This window comes from Carcharhinus amblyrhynchos, chromosome 10, assembly GCF_965287045.1.
Source record: "Carcharhinus amblyrhynchos chromosome 10, sCarAmb.v2.hapA, whole genome shotgun sequence".
Classification (NCBI taxonomy): Eukaryota; Metazoa; Chordata; class Chondrichthyes; order Carcharhiniformes; family Carcharhinidae; genus Carcharhinus; species Carcharhinus amblyrhynchos.
Window position 1 is genome coordinate 78,908,651 of NC_137333.1, and position 21,155 is coordinate 78,929,805.

The 21,155-nt window shown below is 45.1% G+C and overlaps 1 protein-coding gene across 6 annotated transcripts in view; it reads left to right on the forward strand.

Annotated features, from left to right (window-relative positions):
• Positions 1–21,155, forward strand: part of fryb (furry homolog b (Drosophila)) — a 360,066-nt gene that overhangs the window by 224,631 nt on the left and 114,280 nt on the right. For all 6 annotated transcript variants that reach the window (XR_013888056.1, XM_080197438.1, XM_080197440.1 and 3 more), the window contains exons 33-35: positions 1,631–1,777; positions 15,208–15,376; positions 17,344–17,434. Coding sequence is in view for 5 of the 6 variants with exons in the window: in XM_080197438.1 (XP_080053564.1) it covers positions 1,631–1,777; positions 15,208–15,376; positions 17,344–17,434 (407 nt within the window). In the remaining variant the exon portion in view is untranslated. The remainder of the gene's footprint in view (positions 1–1,630; positions 1,778–15,207; positions 15,377–17,343; positions 17,435–21,155) is intronic.

Genomic DNA, 21,155 nt, shown 5'->3' on the forward strand with positions numbered 1-21,155 from the left:
GGCAGGCTGACTCTAGGATTTATTCCCGCAATCCTATTGTGTGGGATTTTTAAGTGGTGGGATAACGATGCAGATAGCAGTCCTACACAACAGTCCTATCCTTGCCTTAGTCCATTGCAGGAGTGGACATTTTAGACTGTTATTAATAAGGAAAAGAGTGGAATTTATTATAAAGGATGTGATAACAGGACGCTTAGAAAATAATGATCTCATTGGGCAGAGTCAGCATGGATTTATGAAATGAAAATCATATTTGACAAACCTGTTGAAGTTTTTTGAGGATGATACCAGCAGAGTGGATAAGGAGAATCTAGCAGATGTGGTGTATTTGGATTTTCAGAAGGTTTTTGATAAGGTCCCTGACAGGAGATTAATAAACAATATTAGAGCATGTGTGATATGGGGTAATATATGATTAATGGTATCGTTAATGAACAGAAAACAGAGAGTAAGAATAAATGGCTCACTCAAAGTTGGCAGGCCATGTCTAGTTTGATATTGCAAGGATCAGTACATGGGGCCCAGCTGTTCACAATCTATATCAATGATTTGGATGTGGTGACCAGATACAATATTTCCAAGTTTGCAGGTGACACAATGGGAATGTTTTGTGAGGATGCTGCAAAGATTTGAATATAAGAGTAAAACATCTTGCTTCAGTAGTACAGAACTTTGGTTAGACTGCATCAAGATTATTGTGTATACTTTTGTTCCCTTTACCTAAGGATACACTTGCCATTGAGGGACTGCAGTGGAGGTTCCTCAGACTAATTTTGGGGATAGTGGGACTGTCCTTTGAGGAGAGATTTAGGAGACTGAACCTGTATTCTCCAGAGTTTCGGAAAATGAGAGGCAGTCTCATTGAAATTTACAAAGTTCTTAAGGGACTGGATAGTATGTATGAAGAAAGTATATTTTCACTGACCAGGATGGTCAGGGGAAGGGTCCAGAACCAAGGGGCTTTTCCTCAGAATAAGAGGCAAGCCATTTAGGACCGAGAGTTTTTATAAATAGAGCAGGAGAAGGCCATTTGGCCCTTTGAACCTGCCAAAAGGAGAAACAGGCTTTTGAAGCATTTTGTCTCTCACTCCTGAGGACAAATGCGGGAATGCCAAATTTCAAATGATAAAGGCAATTTATAACTACCTTTAAATATGCATCCCTTCAAAACCCTTCATAATCTTAAAAACCCCAATTAAAATCCTCTGGGTATTTTTAGCCTAACTTACCCAATGGGAAATTGGCAGGAACACTTCGGCTGCCTATTTTATACCCCATCCAATTTGACTTTCCAATGAGATTAACTTCAATATTTCAAGCATTTCTGCACAGCCATCACCTCTCAATACTGCAGTTGTTCTGGTAAATCTTTGGCTGAGAGTGTCATTGGAGATATTTTCACTGTTCTTTACGTGGATATTAAACAGTTTTTAGAATGGGAAGGATATTATTGAAAGGCAGCATGATGGGTCTATCATAGAAACACAATGATAACAGAATATCGGTATTCAATTTATATTTCAAAAAACAGAATCAGATCAGCCACAAAAGCTGACATTTCTAAATGGACTTCTTCATAAATTGACCCCAAATCTACAATTGTAACTGTTTTCTTTTGTTCTTTATTCAGTATGGGGATGAAGTTCCTGGATCAGAGATGGAAAATGCGTGGAATGCACTGGTAGACAATGAAAAGTGGAGCAATAATCTCAGGATTGCCTTGCAATTTCTCATCAGCCTTTGTGGAGTTAGCAGTGACACATCCCTTCTATTATATGTGAGTAGATTTGTTCAACAACAGATATGTAAATCTTGCTGAAAAGAGAGACATGTTGTTGAAGTTTTTTGTCTTGTGCTCAGGAGAAAAGCAAGAATGCTAAATTTCAAATGATCATAACAGGGCTAAACTGCCTGCATTCAACATTATGCCATCTCTCACAAATTGTAGCCCAGAAGTGTGAAGGCACAGTTATGCAATCAATCATAGGGTAATTTGTGATACAGAAAGAAAACATTGAGCTCATCAAGTCAATGCCAGCTCCCTGCAGAGCAAACCATTCAGTCACAGAAGGGTGTGTTGTCTGCCTGGTGCTCGGGTACGGGATGTCGCAGATGGGCTGCAGAGGAACCTGGAGTGGGAGGGTGAGAATCCAGTCGTTGTGGTACATGTGGGTGCCGGCGACGTAAGCAAAGTGCGGACTGAGGATCTGGGGAGGGAGTATGAAAAGCTGGGAATGGAATTAAAAAGTAGAACCGATAAGGTGGTCATCTCTGGGCTACTGCCTGAACCGAGTGCAGACGGGCGTAGGGTTGACAGGATTAAGGAAGTGAATGGGTGGCTCAGGGATTGGTGTGGGGGGAATGGGTTTGAATTTATGGGGCATTGGCACTAGTATTGGGGTAGGTGGGACCTGTTCGGGCGGGATGGGGTTGGTCTGAACCGTGCTGGGACCAGAGCGCTGGCGAATCGAGTAAAGAGGACCGTAGGCAGGGCTTTAAACTAATTAGGGGGGGGGAGGGTGCGAGGGTAGGTGATGTTACGAGGTCTAAAGTTAAGGAGAGGGTACAGGTAAGGGAAGAGGCCGAGGATGTCCCAATAATAGAGGGAGTAGGGGGCGTGAGTATGGTTGGTGGCGTTCTGGCAAATAGGGTCCAGGTGAAGGCTGGGATGAAAGCGCTTTATCTGAATGCACGAAGCATTCAGAATGAAGTGGATGAGCTGGTGGCACAGATCGACACAAATGAATACGATCTGGTGGCCATTACAGAGACGTGGCTGCAGGGTGACAGGGACTGGGAGCTGAATGTACAGGGCTATCAAGTGTTTAGAAAGGATAGGCAGGAGGGAAAAGGGGGGGGCGTAGCTCTGCTGATTAAGGATAGCATCACGGTGGTAGCAAGGGATGATATTGGAGCCAAGGAGCAGAGGGTGGAATCGTTGTGGGTGGAGATTAGGAACAGCAAAGGGAGGAAGACGCTGGTGGGTGTCGTCTATAGGCCCCCGAATAATGATCTGGAGGTGGGGCGGGCTGTTAACGCGCAAATAAGTGTGGCGTGCAGGAATGGGACGGCCGTAGTTATGGGGGATTTCAATCTGCATATTGATTGGTCGACCCATGTTGGACGCGGAGGGCTCGAGGAGGAGTTCTTGGAATGCTGCCGGGATAGTTTCCTCGAACAGTGTGTGTTGGAGCCGACGAGGGAGCGAGCTATCTTGGATCTGGTGCTATGTAATGAGGCGGGTAGAATTGGGGACCTTGCAGTGAAGGATCCTCTTGGGGAGAGTGATCATTGTATGGTGGAGTTTCTGGTGCAGATGGAGGAGGAGAAAGTGGGTTCCCGGACACGCGTCCTTTGTTTGAATAGAGGGGAGTACGGTAGGATGAGAGAAGAATTGGCGAATGTGGACTGGGGGAGCGCGTTGGAGGGAGGGTCTGCTGAAGAGCAGTGGAGGATCTTTAAGGAGATCTTTCTTGGTGCTCAGCAGAAATTTATTCCGATGGTCAAAAAGGATAGTAGGAGGAGAGATAATAAGCCGTGGATAACGAAGGAGGTGAAGGAAAGTGTTAAATTAAAAGCGGAGGAATTTAGAGTAGCTAAGAGTAGTGGGTGAGAAGAGGATTGGGAGAGGTTTAAACGTCAACAAAGATTGACAAAGAAGTTGATAAAGAAGGGTAGGAGAAACTATGAAGCTGGGCTAGCGCTTAATATAAAAAAGGATAGCAAGAGTTTTTATAAATATATAAAAAGGAAGAGGCTGGCTAGGGTGAACGTTGGTCCTTTAGAGGATGAGAAAGGGGACCTAGTGGTAGGGGATGGGGATATGGCTAAGGTATTGAATAACTTTTTTGTTTGTGTCTTCACGGAGGAGGACGTGAATAATTTACCGGGTGTTAGCGATGGAAAGGTGGTAGGACTGGAGGGTCTTAATGACATTGCTGTTACTAGAGAGGCGGTGCTCGACAGACTGGAGGGGCTGATTGTGGACAAGTCACCAGGACCGGATGGAATGCATCCGAGGGTTCTGAAAGAAATGGCGGAGGTGATAGTGGATGCCTTGGTGGTTATTTTCCAGACGTCGCTGGATTCCGGGGAAGTGCCGGATGATTGGAAAACGGCTAATGTTACGCCGTTGTTTAAGAAGGGTGCCAGGCAAAAGGCGGGGAATTATAAGAACGTAAGAACATAAGAAATAGGAGCAGGAGTAGGCCATCTAGCCCTTCGAGCCTGCCCCGCCATTCAATAAGATCATGGCTGATCTGTTGTGGCTCAGTTCCACTTTCCCGCCCTCTCCCCATAACCTTTAATCCCCTCTCTTATCAAGAACCCATCAACCTGCTTCTTAAAAATATTTAGCGAGGCAGCCTCCACCACTTCAACGGGCAGAGAATTCCAGAGATTCACCACCCTTTGAGTGAAGAAGTTCCTCCTCAACTCCGTTCTAAACTGCCTCCCCTTTATCTTGAGGCTGTGCCCCCTAGTCCTACTGTCTTTTTTGAGCGGGAAGAGTCTCTCCACCTCTATCCTATCCATCCCATTCATCATCTTATACGTCTCAATGAGATCTCCCCTCATTCTTCTAAACTCTAACGAGTACAAGCCTAGTTTATTCAGCCTCTCCTCATAGCTCAATCCCCTCAACTCCGGTATCAGCCTAGTAAACCTCCTCTGCACTCCCTCCAGGGCCAAAATATCCTTGCGCAGGTGCGGCGCCCAAAACTGCACACAGTACTCCAGCTGCGGCCTCACCAATGCCCTATACAGCTGCAGCAAGACCTCCCTACTTTTATATTCAATCCCCCTCGCTATGAAGGCCAGCATCCCATTCGCCTTCCTGACCACCTGCTGCACCTGCAAGCTGGGTTTTTGCGACTCATGCACAAGGACCCCGAGGTCCCTCTGCACCGTCGCCTGCTGCAGTTTTTCGCCACGTAAGTAATAGTCCTTCCTACCATTCTTCCTACCAAAGTGGACCACCTCACACTTGCCAACATTAAATTCCATTTGCCATTTCCTGGCCCATTCGCCCAGCCTATCTAGATCCTTCTGCAGACTCTCCACACCCTCCGCACAATTTGCCTTTCCCCCAATCTTGGTGTCATCAGCAAATTTCGACACCCTGCACTCGGTTCCCTCCTCCAGATCATCTATAGGCCGGTTAGTTTAACGTCTGTGGTAGGTAAAATGTTAGAATCTGTCATTAAGGAGGAAATTGCAAGGCATCTTGAAGGGAATTGCTTGATAGAGCAGACGCAGCACGGTTTCATTAAAGGGAAGTCGTGTCTGACAAATTTACTGGAGTTCTATGACGATGTGTCTAGGGCAGTGGATAGAGGAGAGCCGGTGGATGTGGTCTTTCTGGATTTTCAGAAGGCGTTTGACAAAGTACCTCACAAGAGGTTATTGCAGAAGGTCGAGGGACATGGAGTTGGGGGTAGGGTGTTAGCGTGGATAGAGGATTGGTTGTCAAATAGGAGGCAGAGAGTGGGGGTCAACGGGTGCTATTCGGATTGGCGGATGGTGACTCGTGGAGTGCCCCAGGGGTCGGTGCTGGGGCCTCAGCTTTTTACCATTTATATAGATGATCTGGAGGAGGGAACCGAGTGTAGGGTGTTGAAATTTGCTGATGACACCAAGATTGGTGGAACGGCAAATTGTGCGGAGGGTGTGGAGAGTCTGCAGAAGGATCTAGATAGGCTGGGCGAATGGGCCAGGAAATGGCAAATGGAATTTAATGTTGGGAAGTGTGAGGTGGTCCACTTTGGTAGGAAGAATGGTAGGAAGGACTATTACTTACGTGGCGAAAAACTGCAGCAGGCGACGGTGCAGAGGGACCTCGGGGTCCTTGTGCATGAGTCGCAAAAACCCAGCTTGCAGGTGCAGCAGGTGGTCAGGAAGGCGAATGGGATGCTGGCCTTCATAGCGAGGGGGATTGAATATAAAAGTAGGGAGGTCTTGCTGCAGCTGTATAGGGCATTGGTGAGGCCGCAGCTGGAGTACTGTGTGCAGTTTTGGGCGCCGCACCTGCGCAAAGATATTTTGGCCTTGGAGGGAGTGCAGAGGAGGTTTACTAGGCTGATACCGGAGTTGAGGGGGTTGAGCTATGAGGAGAGGCTGAATAAACTAGGCTTGTACTCGTTAGAGTTTAGAAGAATGAGGGGAGATCTCATTGAGACGTATAAGATGATGAATGGGATGGATAGGATAGAGGTGGAGAGACTCTTCTCGCTCAAAAAAGACAGTAGGACTAGGGGGCACAGCCTCAAGATAAAGGGGGGCAGTTTAGAACGGAGTTGAGGAGGAACTTCTTCACTCAAAGGGTGGTGAATCTCTGGAATTCTCTGCCCGTTGAAGTGGTGGAGGCTGCCTCGCTAAATATTTTTAAGACGCGGGTTGATGGGTTTTTGATAAGCGAGGGGATTAAGGGTTATGAGGAGAGGGCGGGAAAGTGGAACTGAGCCGCGACTGATCAGCCATGATCTTATTGAATGGCGGGGCAGGCTCGAAGGGCTAGATGGCCTACTCCTGCTCCTATTTCTTATGTTCTTATGTTCTTATACTGTCCTGCTTGATCCCCTTAGCCCTGCAAGTTTATTTTCTTCAACTGCCCATCTAATTTCCTTTTTAAATCATTGATTTTTGTGCCTTCCACTACCCTTGAGGATAGTGAGTTCCAGGTTATTATCATGTGCTGTATGAATTAAGCTCTTCCTCACATTCCACCTGTATCTCTTGCCCAAAATCTCACATCTGTGATTCATCCTACCTTCAGCTAATAGGAAGACTTTCTCCCTGTCTGCCTGTAAACTGTACAGCATAGATCATCTGCAAAAAGATCTTCCCAACTTTACCCAAAGGGATCCGCATCCATCCAATTAGATCAGATTTGTCTAAAGCAGAGCCTTCTAAGGCCCTTTATGCAGCTCCTGGAACTGGTTTTGAAAATGCCTGTCAAATAGGTAAGTGCAATGGAAAATTGTTAAAGGGGAAGCGCCTCCAATCACAGACTGGTTCTCCTCCACCACGGGAAAGAAACAAAAATCTGTGATTGGAAGAAAGTGAACAGGAGCAACAGAGTTTGGGCCCAGGAAAACAGTGAGCTAGGGAGTGGGACCAGGCAATCAGCGAGTCATGAGCAGGATGAGGTAATCAGTGAACGGGGAGTGCAGCTAGGTAATCAGGGAGCAGGGGAGCAGAGCGAGGTATTCAGCGAATCGGGAGTGGGACCAGGAAAGAATGAGCAGGGGAGCAGAGCCATACAATCAGTGAGCCAGGAAGAGGGGCCTGCGGCATGCAACAAGCTAAGGATCTGGGGCCGGAAAGCAGTGAATCGGGGTCGCTCTGTAGAGACAGTTTCTGTCAGGTCCATCCGTGCGTGAATTGATGTGGAGTCCCAGCCCAGGTGTTTACTGCCCTGTGTGGGAGATTGAGGGTGGGATTTTATGGCTTCACTCAATCCAAGTCAGCAAAATCCCACCCGATATCGCCGATGTTTCCATTGTCTGCCCCTCACCCGCTCCAATTCCGTGGAATTCTAACATAACATGTGTTTAAGTGGATGTGTGAGTGAGAGAGTATAAGTGCAAGAGTTAGGGGGCAAGTCGCATATCCCACTGTACTGATTTTTTTTAGCGCAATGGGCCAGGGAATTTAAGCAGCGCCCGATTAGCATGATCTGTGCTGGGCACCCAGGCCTGACAGCATCTCGCAGTGCCAGATCTCCAGTACTGTCAGCTCCATGCTGCAATTGGCACTGAGCTGCATTAGATATTCACACATTCATTAATCTAATTTAAACATAATTGCGGGCCCAGGCTAAAGTCTCTGAGCCCTCTACCCTCTTTCATCACCACTCCCCCCTACCCATGTTAGGAGCGTTTCACTCCATGTGGTCTACATTAGCTCCCCAATAACAGGGAGCTGCCGGTCTGACCCCGCTGAGTGAAGGGAGGGCAATCAAGGCCTTTCCTGAGGGTCAGGTGCGGGGGTGTGCCTCCTGGTGTTTGCACCTTGGCAGTGCCAGCCTGCACATGCTGGCACTGCCTAAGGGGCAAAGTGCTAATGCCCAGGGGCACCTTGGCACTGCTCATAGGGCATGGGGCAGTGCCAAGGCAACAGAGCCAAATGTGGGGCCTGTTTGGGGGGTTCGGTGCCTCTGGAGGGCAATTGGTGAGGGTGGGGGGGAGTCCCACTGCCACCTTGCAGTCAGTGGGGGAGGGAGGGAGGCCAGCAATCAGGGCTGGCCATCAGGGTGGGCAGGGGAGGAGAGATCGAGGTGAGTCAGAAGGTGCTCAGGGCTGGGCCCTGGCAGGTTTGTGAAGCCAGCAATCAGGCTGTGGGGGGTGGGGGGGGGCGGCTTTGCAGGGGTCGTGGGCATGGCTAGTGATCTGGAGGCTGGCAGACGGGACACTGCACATATGCCAATATCAGCCCTGACGGATCAGTGCTTGCACAGTGGCTCGCTCAGCACTACATTGCCAGCCTTTCTCTAGACCCCATCCCTAGCTTTTTCAGTGTGATTTATGCTAGTGCATTTTGCAGTGCACAGAGTGTGGGAGATTCTTTTATAACTTCTCACTGCAAAAACCAGTGTGATTTACTGCAGTTTTCACCCAAATTTGCCCTTAGAATCTTTTAGATTCTGTCAGTGAGTGTGAGAGAGTTTTAGTGTGTGAGAGAGTGTTAAGGTGAAAGTGAGCAAGTGTTCGTGTGAAAGTATGAGTATAACTGTGAGAGTGTAAGAGAAAGAAGATGTTAGTTTTAATGTGAATTTTAATGCATGAGTTTTTGTGTGTATGTCACTTTGAGAGTGAGGACATGTTAGTGTGAGAGAGAGTGGCAGTGTGTGAGTGATAAAGAGTGTGTGTGACTGATAGAACAGGAGTGCTCCCTTAAATTGTGTCAGTGAGTGTGAGAGAGTTTTAGTGTACGAGAAAGTGTTAGTGTGAAAGTGAATCAAGTGTTAGTGTGGAAGTATGAGTAGAAATGTGAGAGTACCACAACGTAAGTACAAGTGAGAGATATTAGTTTTAGTGTGAGTTTTAATAAGAACATAAGAACTAGGAGCAGGAGGAGGCCATCTAGCCCTTTGAGCCTGCCCCGCCATTCAATAAGATCATGGCTGATCTGTCGTGGCTCAGTTCCACATTCCCGCCCTCTCCCCATAACCCTTAATCCCCTCTCTGATCAAAAACCCATCAACCCGCTTCTTAAAAATATTTAGCGAGGTAGCCTCCACCACTTCAACAGGCAGAGAATTCCAGAGATTCACCACCCTTTGAGTGAAGAAGTTCTTCCCCAACTCCATTCTAAACCGCTCCCCCTTTATCTTGAGGCTGTGCCCCCTAGTCCTACTGTCCTTTCTGAGCGGGAAGAGTCTCTCCACCTCTATCCCATCCATCCCATTCGTCATCTTATACGTCTCAATGAGATCTCCCCTCATTCTTCTAAACTCTAACGAGTACAAGCCTAGTTTATTCAGCCTCTCCTCATAGCTCAACCCCCTCAACTCCGGTATCAGCCTAGTAAACCTCCTCTGCACTCCCTCCAAGGCCAAAATATCCTTGCGTAAGTACGGCGCCCAAAACTGCACACAGTACTCCAGCTGCGGCCTCACCAATGCCCTGTATAGCCGCAGCAAGACCTCCCTACTTTTATATTCAATCCCCCTCGCTATGAAGGCCAGCATCCCATTAGCCTTCCTGACCACCTGCTGCACCTGCAAGCTGGGTTTTTGCGACTCATGCACAAGGACCCCGAGGTCCCTCTGCACCGTCGCCTGCTGCAGTTTTTCTCCACGTAAGTAATAATCCTTCCTACCATTATTCCTACCAAAGTGGACCACCTCACACTTGCCAACATTAAATTCCATTTGCCATTTCCTGGCCCATTCGCCCAGCCTATCTAGATCCTTCTGTAGACTCTCCACACCCTCCGCACAATTTGCTGTTCCCCCAATCTTGGTGTCATCAGCAAATTTCGACACCCTACACTTGGTTCCCTCCTCCAGATCATCTATATAAATGGTAAAAAGCTGAGGCCCCAGCACCGACCCCTGGGGCACTCCACTAGTTACCAACCACCAATCCGAATAGCACCCATTGAGCCCCACTCTCTGCCTCCTATTTGACAAGCAATCCTCTATCCATGCTAACACCCTACCCCCAACTCCATGTCCCCTGACCTTCTGCAATAACCTCTTGTGAGGTACCTTGTCAAACGTCTTCTGAAAATCAAGAAAGACCACATCCACCGACTCTCCTCTATCCACTTATCCACTGCCCTAGACACATCCTCATAGAACTCCAGTAAATTTGTCAGACACGACTTCCCCTTAACGAAACTGTGCTGCGTCTGGTCTATCAAGCAATTCCTCTCAAGATGCCTCGCTATTTCCTCCTTGATGACGGATTCTAACATTTTACCTACAACAGACGTTAAACTAACCGGCCTATAATTCCCTGCCTTTTGCCTGGCACCCTTCTTAAACAACGGCGTAACATTAGCCGTTTTCCAATCTTCCGGCACTTCCCCGGAATCCAGCGACGTTTGGAAAATAACCACCAAGGCATCCACTATCACCTCCACCATTTCTTTCAGAACCCTCGGATGCATTCCATCTGGTCCTGGGCTAGTGTGTGTGTTACTTTGAGAGTGAGGACATGTTAATGTGAGTGAGAGGATGACAGTTTGTGAGTGATAAAGAGTGTGTATGAGCAATAGAACAGGAATGCCCACAAGCGAGAGAATGGGATGGCATGCGAGCAAGTGAACCGAGGGCACACGAGAACATGGGAATGCGTGCGAGCGAGAGAATGGCAATGCGTGTGAATGAGAGAATGGGGGTGCGCGCCAGCAAGAGCACAAAACTATATGTTCCAACAAGAGAACGAGAGTGCGTGCACGATTGATAGAACAAGGGCCTGATTTTACCATTGCGTTGTGCCCATTTTCAGGCGCGAAAATGTGGCAAAGTCGGGTGTGAGGCCATTAACGTGATCCATGCCTGCGTCCGCGCGGATTGCCAATTTACTGAGACCTGGGAATGACCATGATCCGATTCGCATCCAAAATGGGAATAATGGCGATTTAAATGCATTTGAATTAATGAACTGCCAGCCCAACTTTATCAGCATTTCCCCCTTTACCACCATATTTGCCAATTCGGAACCACGCCGTAATGGACCTGCTAAATAAAAGTCTGAATTGGGCGCTCCAGCTGCTGAAAAGGCTAGTTCAGTGCTTCCAACGGCTCTCTGACTCAGATCAGTGGTCGGGGGGAGGAGGAGGCAGGTCAGATGTATCTCTGGGAGGGAGGGGGCTGATTTTTGTCTGGTGGGGAGGGAGGAGGAGGAGGGTCAGATGTTCCTCTTGGGTTGGGGAGTAAGTGAGGCCAAACGATTCTCTGCGCGGGAGTGGGGTGATGAGTGAGGCCAGATCATTGTCTGGGACGGAGGGGGGAGGAGGGAGACCTGATCACTCACTGGTGGGGGGTGGTGGTCAAATGGATCTCTGGTGGGTGGGGGGGGGGTTTGGAGGCAGAGGGGTCTGCTGCCACTCTGCAGGCAATCGGTGGGGGGAAAGGGGGCAGGGGTGGCGATCAGTCTGGGTAGTGGGGAGGGGGGTGATAAGGGGGAATGATGTGTGTGGGTAGTGGGGGGAGTGGGTAAGGGGGGGCATCAATGTGTGTGAGTAATGGGGATGTGGATAAGGGGGAACAATGTGTGTGGGTAGTGGGGGGGAGGGGGTGGACAAGGGAGACTGATATATGTGGGTAATGGGGGACGTGATAAGGGGGACAGTGATGTCTGGGGAGTGGGGGGAAGGGAGTGTGGATAAGGGGGACAGTGATGTGTGTGTGTACCATTGCTCCCTCTTGTCACTCCTGGGCCGCTTCCTGAGGCCCAGGAGCAATCTGACATGGGCGCACTTTTTCAATTTTTTTCCAACTGCACATGAGCAGTTCAGAACTCCGATTGTTTCAGCTGCACTAAGTCCTGCCCACAGTGCGAATGGGACTGGAGATGTTTTTTTCTGGCTAAGTGCACATGGAGGTGTCTGAAAGCAGATTTGCATTATGCCCAGATTCAGCACTTAGAATGAAATTGGTAAAATAGGGCCCCAAGAGTGCACGCACAATCGAGGGAACAAGAATGTGCGTGCAAGCAAGGGAACAAGAGCATGTGAGCGAGAAAATCAGATTGTGTGCATGAGCAAGAGAACAAATGTATGTGTGCAAGCGGGAAAATGAGTGTGCGCGTGTGCTAGCAAGCATGAGGGAAAGAGTGTGAGTAATGAAGACGGAATGTGGGTTGAATGTGTGTGAATAAATGAGTGAGTAGTAATGAGTCAAGAGTGTGGGAGTGTTTGAGTGCCTCACGCCTTGTCTCAGGTTCTTCACTCTCTTAGACACACTGCACACACATACATACCCACTCTCACTCCCCCACCGAGATTCACCGATCCTCTCACACACTGATCATTTTTTATTACTTTTTTTTAACTTAGAAACAAGAAGCAGGAGTAGGCCATTCAGACCTTTGAGTCTGCTTCGCCATTCATTTTGGTTCTGGCTGATCATTGAATTTGACATCCTGATCCCTCCTTCCCCTCACATCCTTTAACCCCTTTAGCCCCAAGAGCTATATTTAATTTCTTCTTGAAATCACACAACATTTTGACTTCAACTACATTTTGTGAGAGTGAATTCCACATATTCACCACCTTCTGGGTGAAGAAATTTATCCTCACCTCAGTTCTAAAAGTTTACCCCTTATACTCAAACTATGACCCCTAGTTCTGGACTCCCTTACCATTGGGAACATTCTTTCTGAATCTACTCTGTCTAACCCTGTAAGAATTTTATAAGTTTCTAGGACATTCCCTCTCACTCTTCTAAACCAGCAAATATAATCCTCACTGACTTAATCTCACTTCATATGACTGACCTGTCAGCCCAGGTCATTACCTATTGTCAGACTCCCATTTATTGACTACAGCTCAGCCTTCAACACTGTTATTCCCACAAAACTCATCTCCAAACTCCGTGGCCTGGGTCTTGGCACTTCCCACTGCAACTGGATCCTGAACTTGCTAACTCACACACCACAATCAGTAAGGGTAGGCAACGACACTCCTTCACAGTCATCCTCAACACCGGTGTCCCAGAATATTGTGATCTTAGCCCCTACTATACTCCTATACACCAATGACTGTGCAGCAAAATTCCCTTCCAATTCAATTTTCAAGTTTGCTGACAACACCACTGTAATGGGTCAGATCTCAAACAATGATGAGACAGAGTACAGGAATGAAATAGAGAATCTGGTGAACTGGTATGGCAACAATAATCTCTCCCTCAATGTCAGAAAACAAAGGAGATTGTCATTGACTTCAGGGAGCATAAAGGAGAACATGCCCCTCTCTACATCAAGGGGGATGAAGTAGAAAGGGCCAAAAGCTTCAAGTTTTTAGATGTCCAGATCACCAACAACCTGTCCTGGTTGGTCCATGCCAACGCTATAATTAAGAAAGCCCACCAATGCTTCTACTTTCTCAGAAGACTAAGGAAATTTGGCATGCCAGCCAAGACTCTCACCAACATTTACAGACGCACCATAGAAGGTATTCATTCTGGTTGTATCACAGCTTGGCATGGCTCCTGCTCTGCCCAAGACTGCAAGGAACTACAAAAGGTCGTGAATGTAGCCCAATCCATCATGCAAACCAGCCTCCCATTCATTGACTCTGTCTACACTTCCCACTGCCTCGGCCAAGCAGCCAGCATAATTAAGGACCCTATGCACCCTGAACATTCTCTCTTCCACCTTCTTTGGGAAAAAGAACTGGTATGGCAACAATAATCTCTCCCTCAATGTCAATAAAATGAAGGAGATTGTCATTGACTTCAGGAAGCATATAGGAGAACGTGCCCCTGTCTACATCAATGGGGACGAAGTAGAAAAGGTCGAGAGCTTCAAGTTTTTAGGTGTCTGGATCACCAAGAATCCCCCCTGGTCCCCCTCTGCCAATTCTACAGTTAAGAAAGCCCACTTGCGGTCACGTACCAACCGACTCAAGAACAGCTTCTTCCCTGCCGCTGTCAGACATTTGAATGGACTTACCTTCCATTCAGTTGATCTTCCTCTACATCCTAGCTATGATTGTAATACTTCATTCTGCACTCTCTCATTTCCTTCTCTATGAATGGTATATTTTGTCTGTATAGCACAAGAAACAATATTTTTCACTGCATGTTAATACATGTGACAATAATAAATCAAATCAAATCAAAGTAATCAACCTGGTAAACTTTTGCTGCACTGCCTCCAGAGCAAGCTCATCCTTCCTCAGATAAAGGCACCAAAACTACACACAAAACTCAAGGTGTGGTCTCACCAACGTTAACATTTATTGCTTTACAGTGCCTTACTTTTGGTCTGAAATTGTTTCTTTCCTTAAAACTCCAAAACTTTTATTTGAAATTCAGTTTATTGTCCTGCCAAATTTTCTTGCTGGTCCCTTGAGTGAGGATAATATAGCAAATATGGCCCCCAATCAAAAAGATTGAACAAACCTTATTGAGCTACCCCTGATGTCACCCCAGCAGAGCTGATAATTCTATGCACTTTCCCACAGAGCAGCAATAAAAGCACAGTTTCACCGCTTTGCTGGATTTATCAAGGAACCAAGAAATTATTGTCCACTACTGTCACACACTCGGCAGCAAGTTACAGTTCTTTCTTTAATACTACCATTTGAACAACCTGACCTTTGTACTTGGATCTATTTCACACAATGCTTAAAGTTTATTAACTGTATTCTGTAACGTATATGAAATTGCGCTGGTAATTTCAAATGTTAGCGCTCTATGAGGAGTTTCTGTGCACATTGTAGTTCTAATATCACAACTATTTAATGCAGAGCGCAGTATTAATGTTCACTGATTTTTATAGGTTAAAATTCTTTAAATCCCTGGATTTTTGGATTTTCAAAAAAGCAAGCAGTGTTATAATCCTGGTCTCTACCAGGATTATAACACTCCTTAAAACTCATGTTTTTGACAGGTAATTGTTTTTTGGCAATAACCCCGAACATCTCCTAGGATCATGCTTCCTTCTTGTAAAGTGCACTCAAACCTTTTCTACATTGAATATGCTCTATAAAAGTTACAATTTCAGTAATAAATCTGAATCTATCACATTTCAGATAAAGAAAGTAGTAATCTACTTATGTCGTAACAACACTATTCAGACAATGGAAGAGTTGCTGTTTGAGATGCAACAGACAGACCCTGTAAACCCTGTTGTCCTGCACTGTGATAATCCACCTTTTTACCGCTTTGCTGCAAGCAACAAAACTTCCACAATTGCATCAGGTGAGACATAATCGTTTATAATGGGTCTTGAGCAGGAACTATAGTAAATGGCTGCGAGTTGTTGCCACCAGCCTTGACTCAGTGATAGCATTCTCACCTCCAAGTCAGAACGTTCTGGGTTCAAGCTTCTCTCCAAAGATTAAAATGCATAATCTAGGCTGGCATTTGCAGTCAGTGCTGAGGGAAATGTTTTCTTTTGGATGATACATTAAACCAAGGCCTTTACTATCCTTTCAGGGACACATTGGAATTTTTCTTACTCATAGCCATCACTCTCCAGCTACAGTGCTACTTTCTGTTTTGATTACAAAAACTCCTCTTAATGTTTTTGCATACCCTTAAGAAGCTGTATTAGCTCTGTGTTTCCTCTCTGAATTGGTGATTTGCTTGTGTCAAGCATGAGAAAGCTTGCCTCAACCTTGCAATTAGAGGCTACATTAAAATGAGAAATGAGTCCCTAGCTGACACCTCAGGGTTTGCTCTTACGTCACTCATCCCTTTACAGTTGCCATTACATTCCAGGTGTTATTAAAATATATTTGGTATTTTATAGAACTGTGAATGTATATATATAATGTGAAATATAAATTAACTGTTTTCAAGTTTTCAATGACTGCAGTTCCATAAGAAGACAATCTTAACTCTTTTACGCTCAGCATTCAAAAAGCTTACTGCTTTAGTGGTTAGTGGTTTATTGGATTGTGGAGATAGGTTAAAGCTAATGACGTGTATGCAAAAAAATGGAGCAATAATTAAAACATGGAATTGGATGTAATCATATCCTCAAAATACCCAGGATACAAAAACAACCCAAATTACTCTTTGTGTTATTAGCAAGGTGATGCTTAGTATATTTCTATGGTGTTCTTTTGTTTGCTATTTTAAATCCGATGTTAACTTATTTGTATCAAACAAAACATAATTAGATATAATTAGAAATAATCTTTTAAGTAAAAACAAAAATGCCGGAGACATTCAGCATGTCTGTTCTGAGGAAGATTACACTTGAGACAACAAGTGACTCAAGTTTTATCAAAATATCGTCTGCTTTCAGAGTTATCACATCTCTGTGGCAATCCAGGCTGCCAAAAGAGTAGGAGACTCCATCGCCAAAGGGGCAACCATGAAAAACTCCAGTAGGAAAGTTTTGCCTGGTGGGGGGAGTTTTCCCATCCCACCTGCCACAGGAATCATTGCAGGCGGGGGGCAGACCATGCAATTGTCTGCTGACCTTAGACGAGATTTTCCAGTTTTGGGGTGAGCGCAGCCAGAAAATCCTGCCCGATGTCTCAGGCTCTGTGCTGACTGTCCACTCTGTCCATGCCTCTCGTAATCTTGTAGACTTCTATCAGGTCTCCCCTCAACCTCTGTCGCTCCAGTGAGAACAAACCAAGTTTCTCCGACCTCTCATAGCTAATGCCCTCCATACCAGGCAACATCCTGGTAAATCTTTTCTGTACCCTCTCCAAAGCCTCCACATCCTTCTGGTAGTGTGCAGTGTAGGTTAATGATCCTGTTGCAACAGCAGACAAGAGAATATCATGAAAGTTGCTAAGTTTTCATATGCTAATACTATTAAGTCTGGTAATGATTTTTGTATGTGTCAGCCAAAATACAATTTCATATCCTGAATGCCTTAATTTAACTTTGCTACTGCTAGGACCAATTCTTATGTGCATTAAAGGTGGAATAAATAAGTCACTTTGCCCACCAGAAAACAGCTTAAGCAGAGACCTAAAGTTATTTTCCTGCATTGTTAGGCTTTGCAGCTGATTAGTACATTGAATCCAGTATTACTGTTTGCAGACAAACATTGAAAACTGGTTTTATTTTTAATATTTTAATTTTCATTGATTCACTTGTCCAGTAACAAATCTTTCAATTACTAGAAAATGTACGCTCACCAGCTTGTTAAAGCTGTTTTTGAATAACTTGTGCCATCGTGGTTATTAATTTATTTTTTACAGGAACTACATCTAGCACTAACACCCTGGTACCTGGACAGGAAAGTTTCCCAGAAATAGATGAAGGACGAATGATGAAGGAAACTGATGAAAGGTTTGTGTGAAATCCTAAATCTGATCAATAGCTTGTAGACTCGGTGCCAAAAGCTGTCTTATAGTAAATCTTCAATAAGTGGCAGCAAAATAGTAATAGATTTCAATTGGTAGCAGGCTGGTTTCAAATTCAAAGAAAAAACTTTTCAAAATATTTTTTCTACATACTAGAAACACTGTATTACTAATGAGTTAGTTGAGTTTTATTAGAAAGGTGTTGCTTGTTTACAGTGCAGGAAGGGAGGGAAAATATCACAAATGTCTCTGCTGATAGCACCACATGTCACTTGGCTATTTAAACAAAGATGCATTTGTTTACCATACATAATATAGTATACATTATACAATAAATGGCAGAACCCTTAGGAGTATTGATAGGCAAAGGGATCTGGAGGTACAGATACATAGGTCACTGAAAGTGGCAGTGCAGGTGGAAAAGGTAGTCAAGAAGGCATACAACATGCTTGCCTTCATTGCCGGGGTATTGAGTTTAAAAATTGGCAAGTCATGTTGCAGTTTTATGAAACTTTAGTTAAGCTGCACTTGGAATATAGTGTTCAATTTTGGTCGCCACACTACCAGAAGGATGTGGAGGCTTTGGAGAGAGTACAGAAAAGATTTACCAGGATGTTGCCTGGTATGGAGGGCATTAGCTATGAGGAGAGGTCGGAGAAACTTGGTTTGTTATCATTGGAGCGACGGAGGTTGAGGGGAGACCTGTTAGAAGTCTACAAAATTATGAGAGGCATGGATAGAGTGGATAGTCAGAAGCTTTTTCCCAGGATGGAAGAGTCAGTTACTAGGGGGCGTAGTTTAAGGTGCGAGGGGCAAGTTTTAAAAGAGATGTACGAGGCAGATTTTTTATACAGAGGGTGGTGGGTGCCTGGAACTCGTTGCTGGGGGAGGTAGTGGAAGCGGATACGGTAGTGACTTTTAAGGCACATCTTGACAAGTACATGAATGAGATGGGAATAGAGGGATATGTACCCGGAAGCATAGGGGGTTTTAGTTAAGACAGGCAGCATGATCAGTGCAGGCTTGGAGAGCCAAAGGGTCTGTTCCTGTGCTGTAATTTTCTTTCGTTTTTTGTTCTATAACACCCTCCTCCTTTACTTCAACAGTACAACAACAAATCTTAAACATTAACTTTTATCCACTATGAACATAGGTTTCATTACCAAGTATTATATATGTATGTGCAGTTAATATGCAAGTCTTTTTGCTGGACGTCTATTCCATTTTGGTAAGCTACAGCATTCTGGATGCCCATTCACCTGATGAAGGAGCAGCGCTCTGAAAGCTCATGCTACCAAACAAACCCGTTGGACTTTAACCTGATGTGTGAGACTTTTTACTGGAAAAAGTATAATATGTTGATGGGTTTTGTCCTGAGTTAGCAATTTTGATAGGGCATTGGCAATGGCATGTTGCTCTGATCCCCTCTATTTGATATTATAATTATGCGCTGACAATACTAAAGACCATCTTTGTAAACTAATGATGGAATTCCCTTAGATCAAAGATTGTTGTCAATGACCTGAAACTGGAAGTTTCTTTTGTTCTTTTTGTTACATCTACTTGTTTACTTCAACTTCTTTTGCAGTCAATTCACTGGGGTTTTTTTTGGTTTCCTGTCTCCAACTTCCATTCTCTCTGGGGTATCGGTCAAGAGGAAAAAAGTTAGGACCAGTCTGGAGTACTTTCTGTTCATTATAAAGTAATCGCTACTCCTAGCCTTTGCTGTTGTTATAAAATGCTTCTCACTGCCACTTTTGTCTAAAACTGTTTTTTGTCCATGATCTTGCTGGAAAACACATCACCAGTTTCTGTCTTTTACTGTTATATATTAATGTGGTCAGCTCATTGTACAGCGCGGTAAAAGGGTGAAAAAGTTCCACATGGTGGGTTACTTAACCAGTTAGTTGATCTTTATTACAAGGTTTTGCTTGCTTACAGTCCAGGATAGAAGAAAGTGGAAAAACCTGTGAATGTCTCTGATGATGTGACTACACATCATGTGACTGATCAAACAGAAATGCATTGGTTTATAATACATAAGTCATTTCCATTTGGGTCTGTCTAAGTTTGTTTTTTATAACCATGAATTGGGATTCCACTTGCAAGCCACAAGGTTGGCTTTCAGATTATTTTTATATAAAGGTCTGGGGACATCCTATGATGCAGGTTCCCATGCTCAGCTGGCATTATGGTACACAGGAATCTTCCACGCAAACCATATGACTGACCTAGCAAAATTAGGTCCTGATGAGCATGTCCTCAATGTCAGATATGCAGCACTTGACAATAACCTCAATGTTGGGGATTTTGTCCTGCCTTTTTTTGTAAATAGATCTCAGGTGTTGAAGATGAAATATCTAGTTTTATGTGATGGTGGTAGGTTGCCCAAGCTTCACACCCATAAAGAAGTGATGTAAGAACTACTGCCTGATGGACTTTGTTTTGTGTTCTGAAACAAACTTCATGCTCTTTCTAAAGTCTGTGAGTGAACCTATCAAATGCTGAGCTTGCTTCTGTCAGGCAGTGGTTGATTTTGTCATCCAGCAGAGTTATTGAGGAGGATATCCCAAGATAAAAACATTTCTTTACTGAACAGAGGAGTGTATTGTGAGGCTTTGGAGTACATGGCCAGGGCGAGTTGATATAAGATATTGAGGAATTGAGTTTAGGAATCGGGAGATAATGCTGCAGCTGTATAAGACCCTGGTCAGACCCCACTTGGAGTACTGTGCTCAGTTCTGGTCACCTCATTACAGGAAGAATGTGGAAGCCATAGGAAGGGTGCAGAGGAGATTTACAAGGATGTTGCCTGGATTAGCTGGCTTGCTTTATGAGGATAGGTTGAGAGAGCTCGGTTTTTTCTCCTTAGAGAGACGAAGGATGAGAGGTGACCTGATAGAGGTGTATAAGATGTATTGATCGAGTGGATTCTCAGAGGCTTTTTCCCAGGGCTGAAATGGCTGCCACAAGAGGACACAGGTTTAGGGTGCTGGAGAGTAGGTACAGAGGAGATGTCAGGGGTAAGTTTTTCACTCAAGAGGGTGGTGGGTGCGTGGAATTGGCTGCCGGCAGTGGTGGTGGAGGTGGATTCAATAGGGCCTTTTAAGAGACTTTTGGATAAGTACATGGGACTGAGTAAGATAGAGGGTTATAGGTAAGCTTAGTAGGTAGGGACATGTTCAGCACAACCTGTGGGCCAAAGGGTCTGTTTGTGCTGTAGTTTTTCTATGATCTATGTTCTGTACCTCTTTAGTCTTATTGTCAGGCCAAAGTGTTCTGAGGCTAGGACAAAGCGATCAGCAAGCAGCTTGAGTGTCTCTACAATAAGTGCTCAGAGACTGCAGTCATCCATGAACAAGAGTTCACTCAGTAACGGGTCGGCAATCTTTGCGCAAGGCTTGAGCCCTTGAAAGTTAGAAGAATTAGTCTGTCCTGAATAGAATATGTATTCCTATTTTAAGATCCTTGAATTTGTAAAAGGGCATGGCCAAGAAAGATATGGCAAACAAAACCGGAGCCAATTCATAGCTTTGCCATTCATGACAGATAAGGCATCCAATGATGTACCACTTTACCTCATGCTGGTCATCATTCTATCATGAAATGAGTGAATGACACCGGATGTCTTTCTGGGCAAACATTTGTACAGAATCTTCCACTACCCTTCCAGTTTTCTTTTATTCATACATAGGATGTGGGCATCG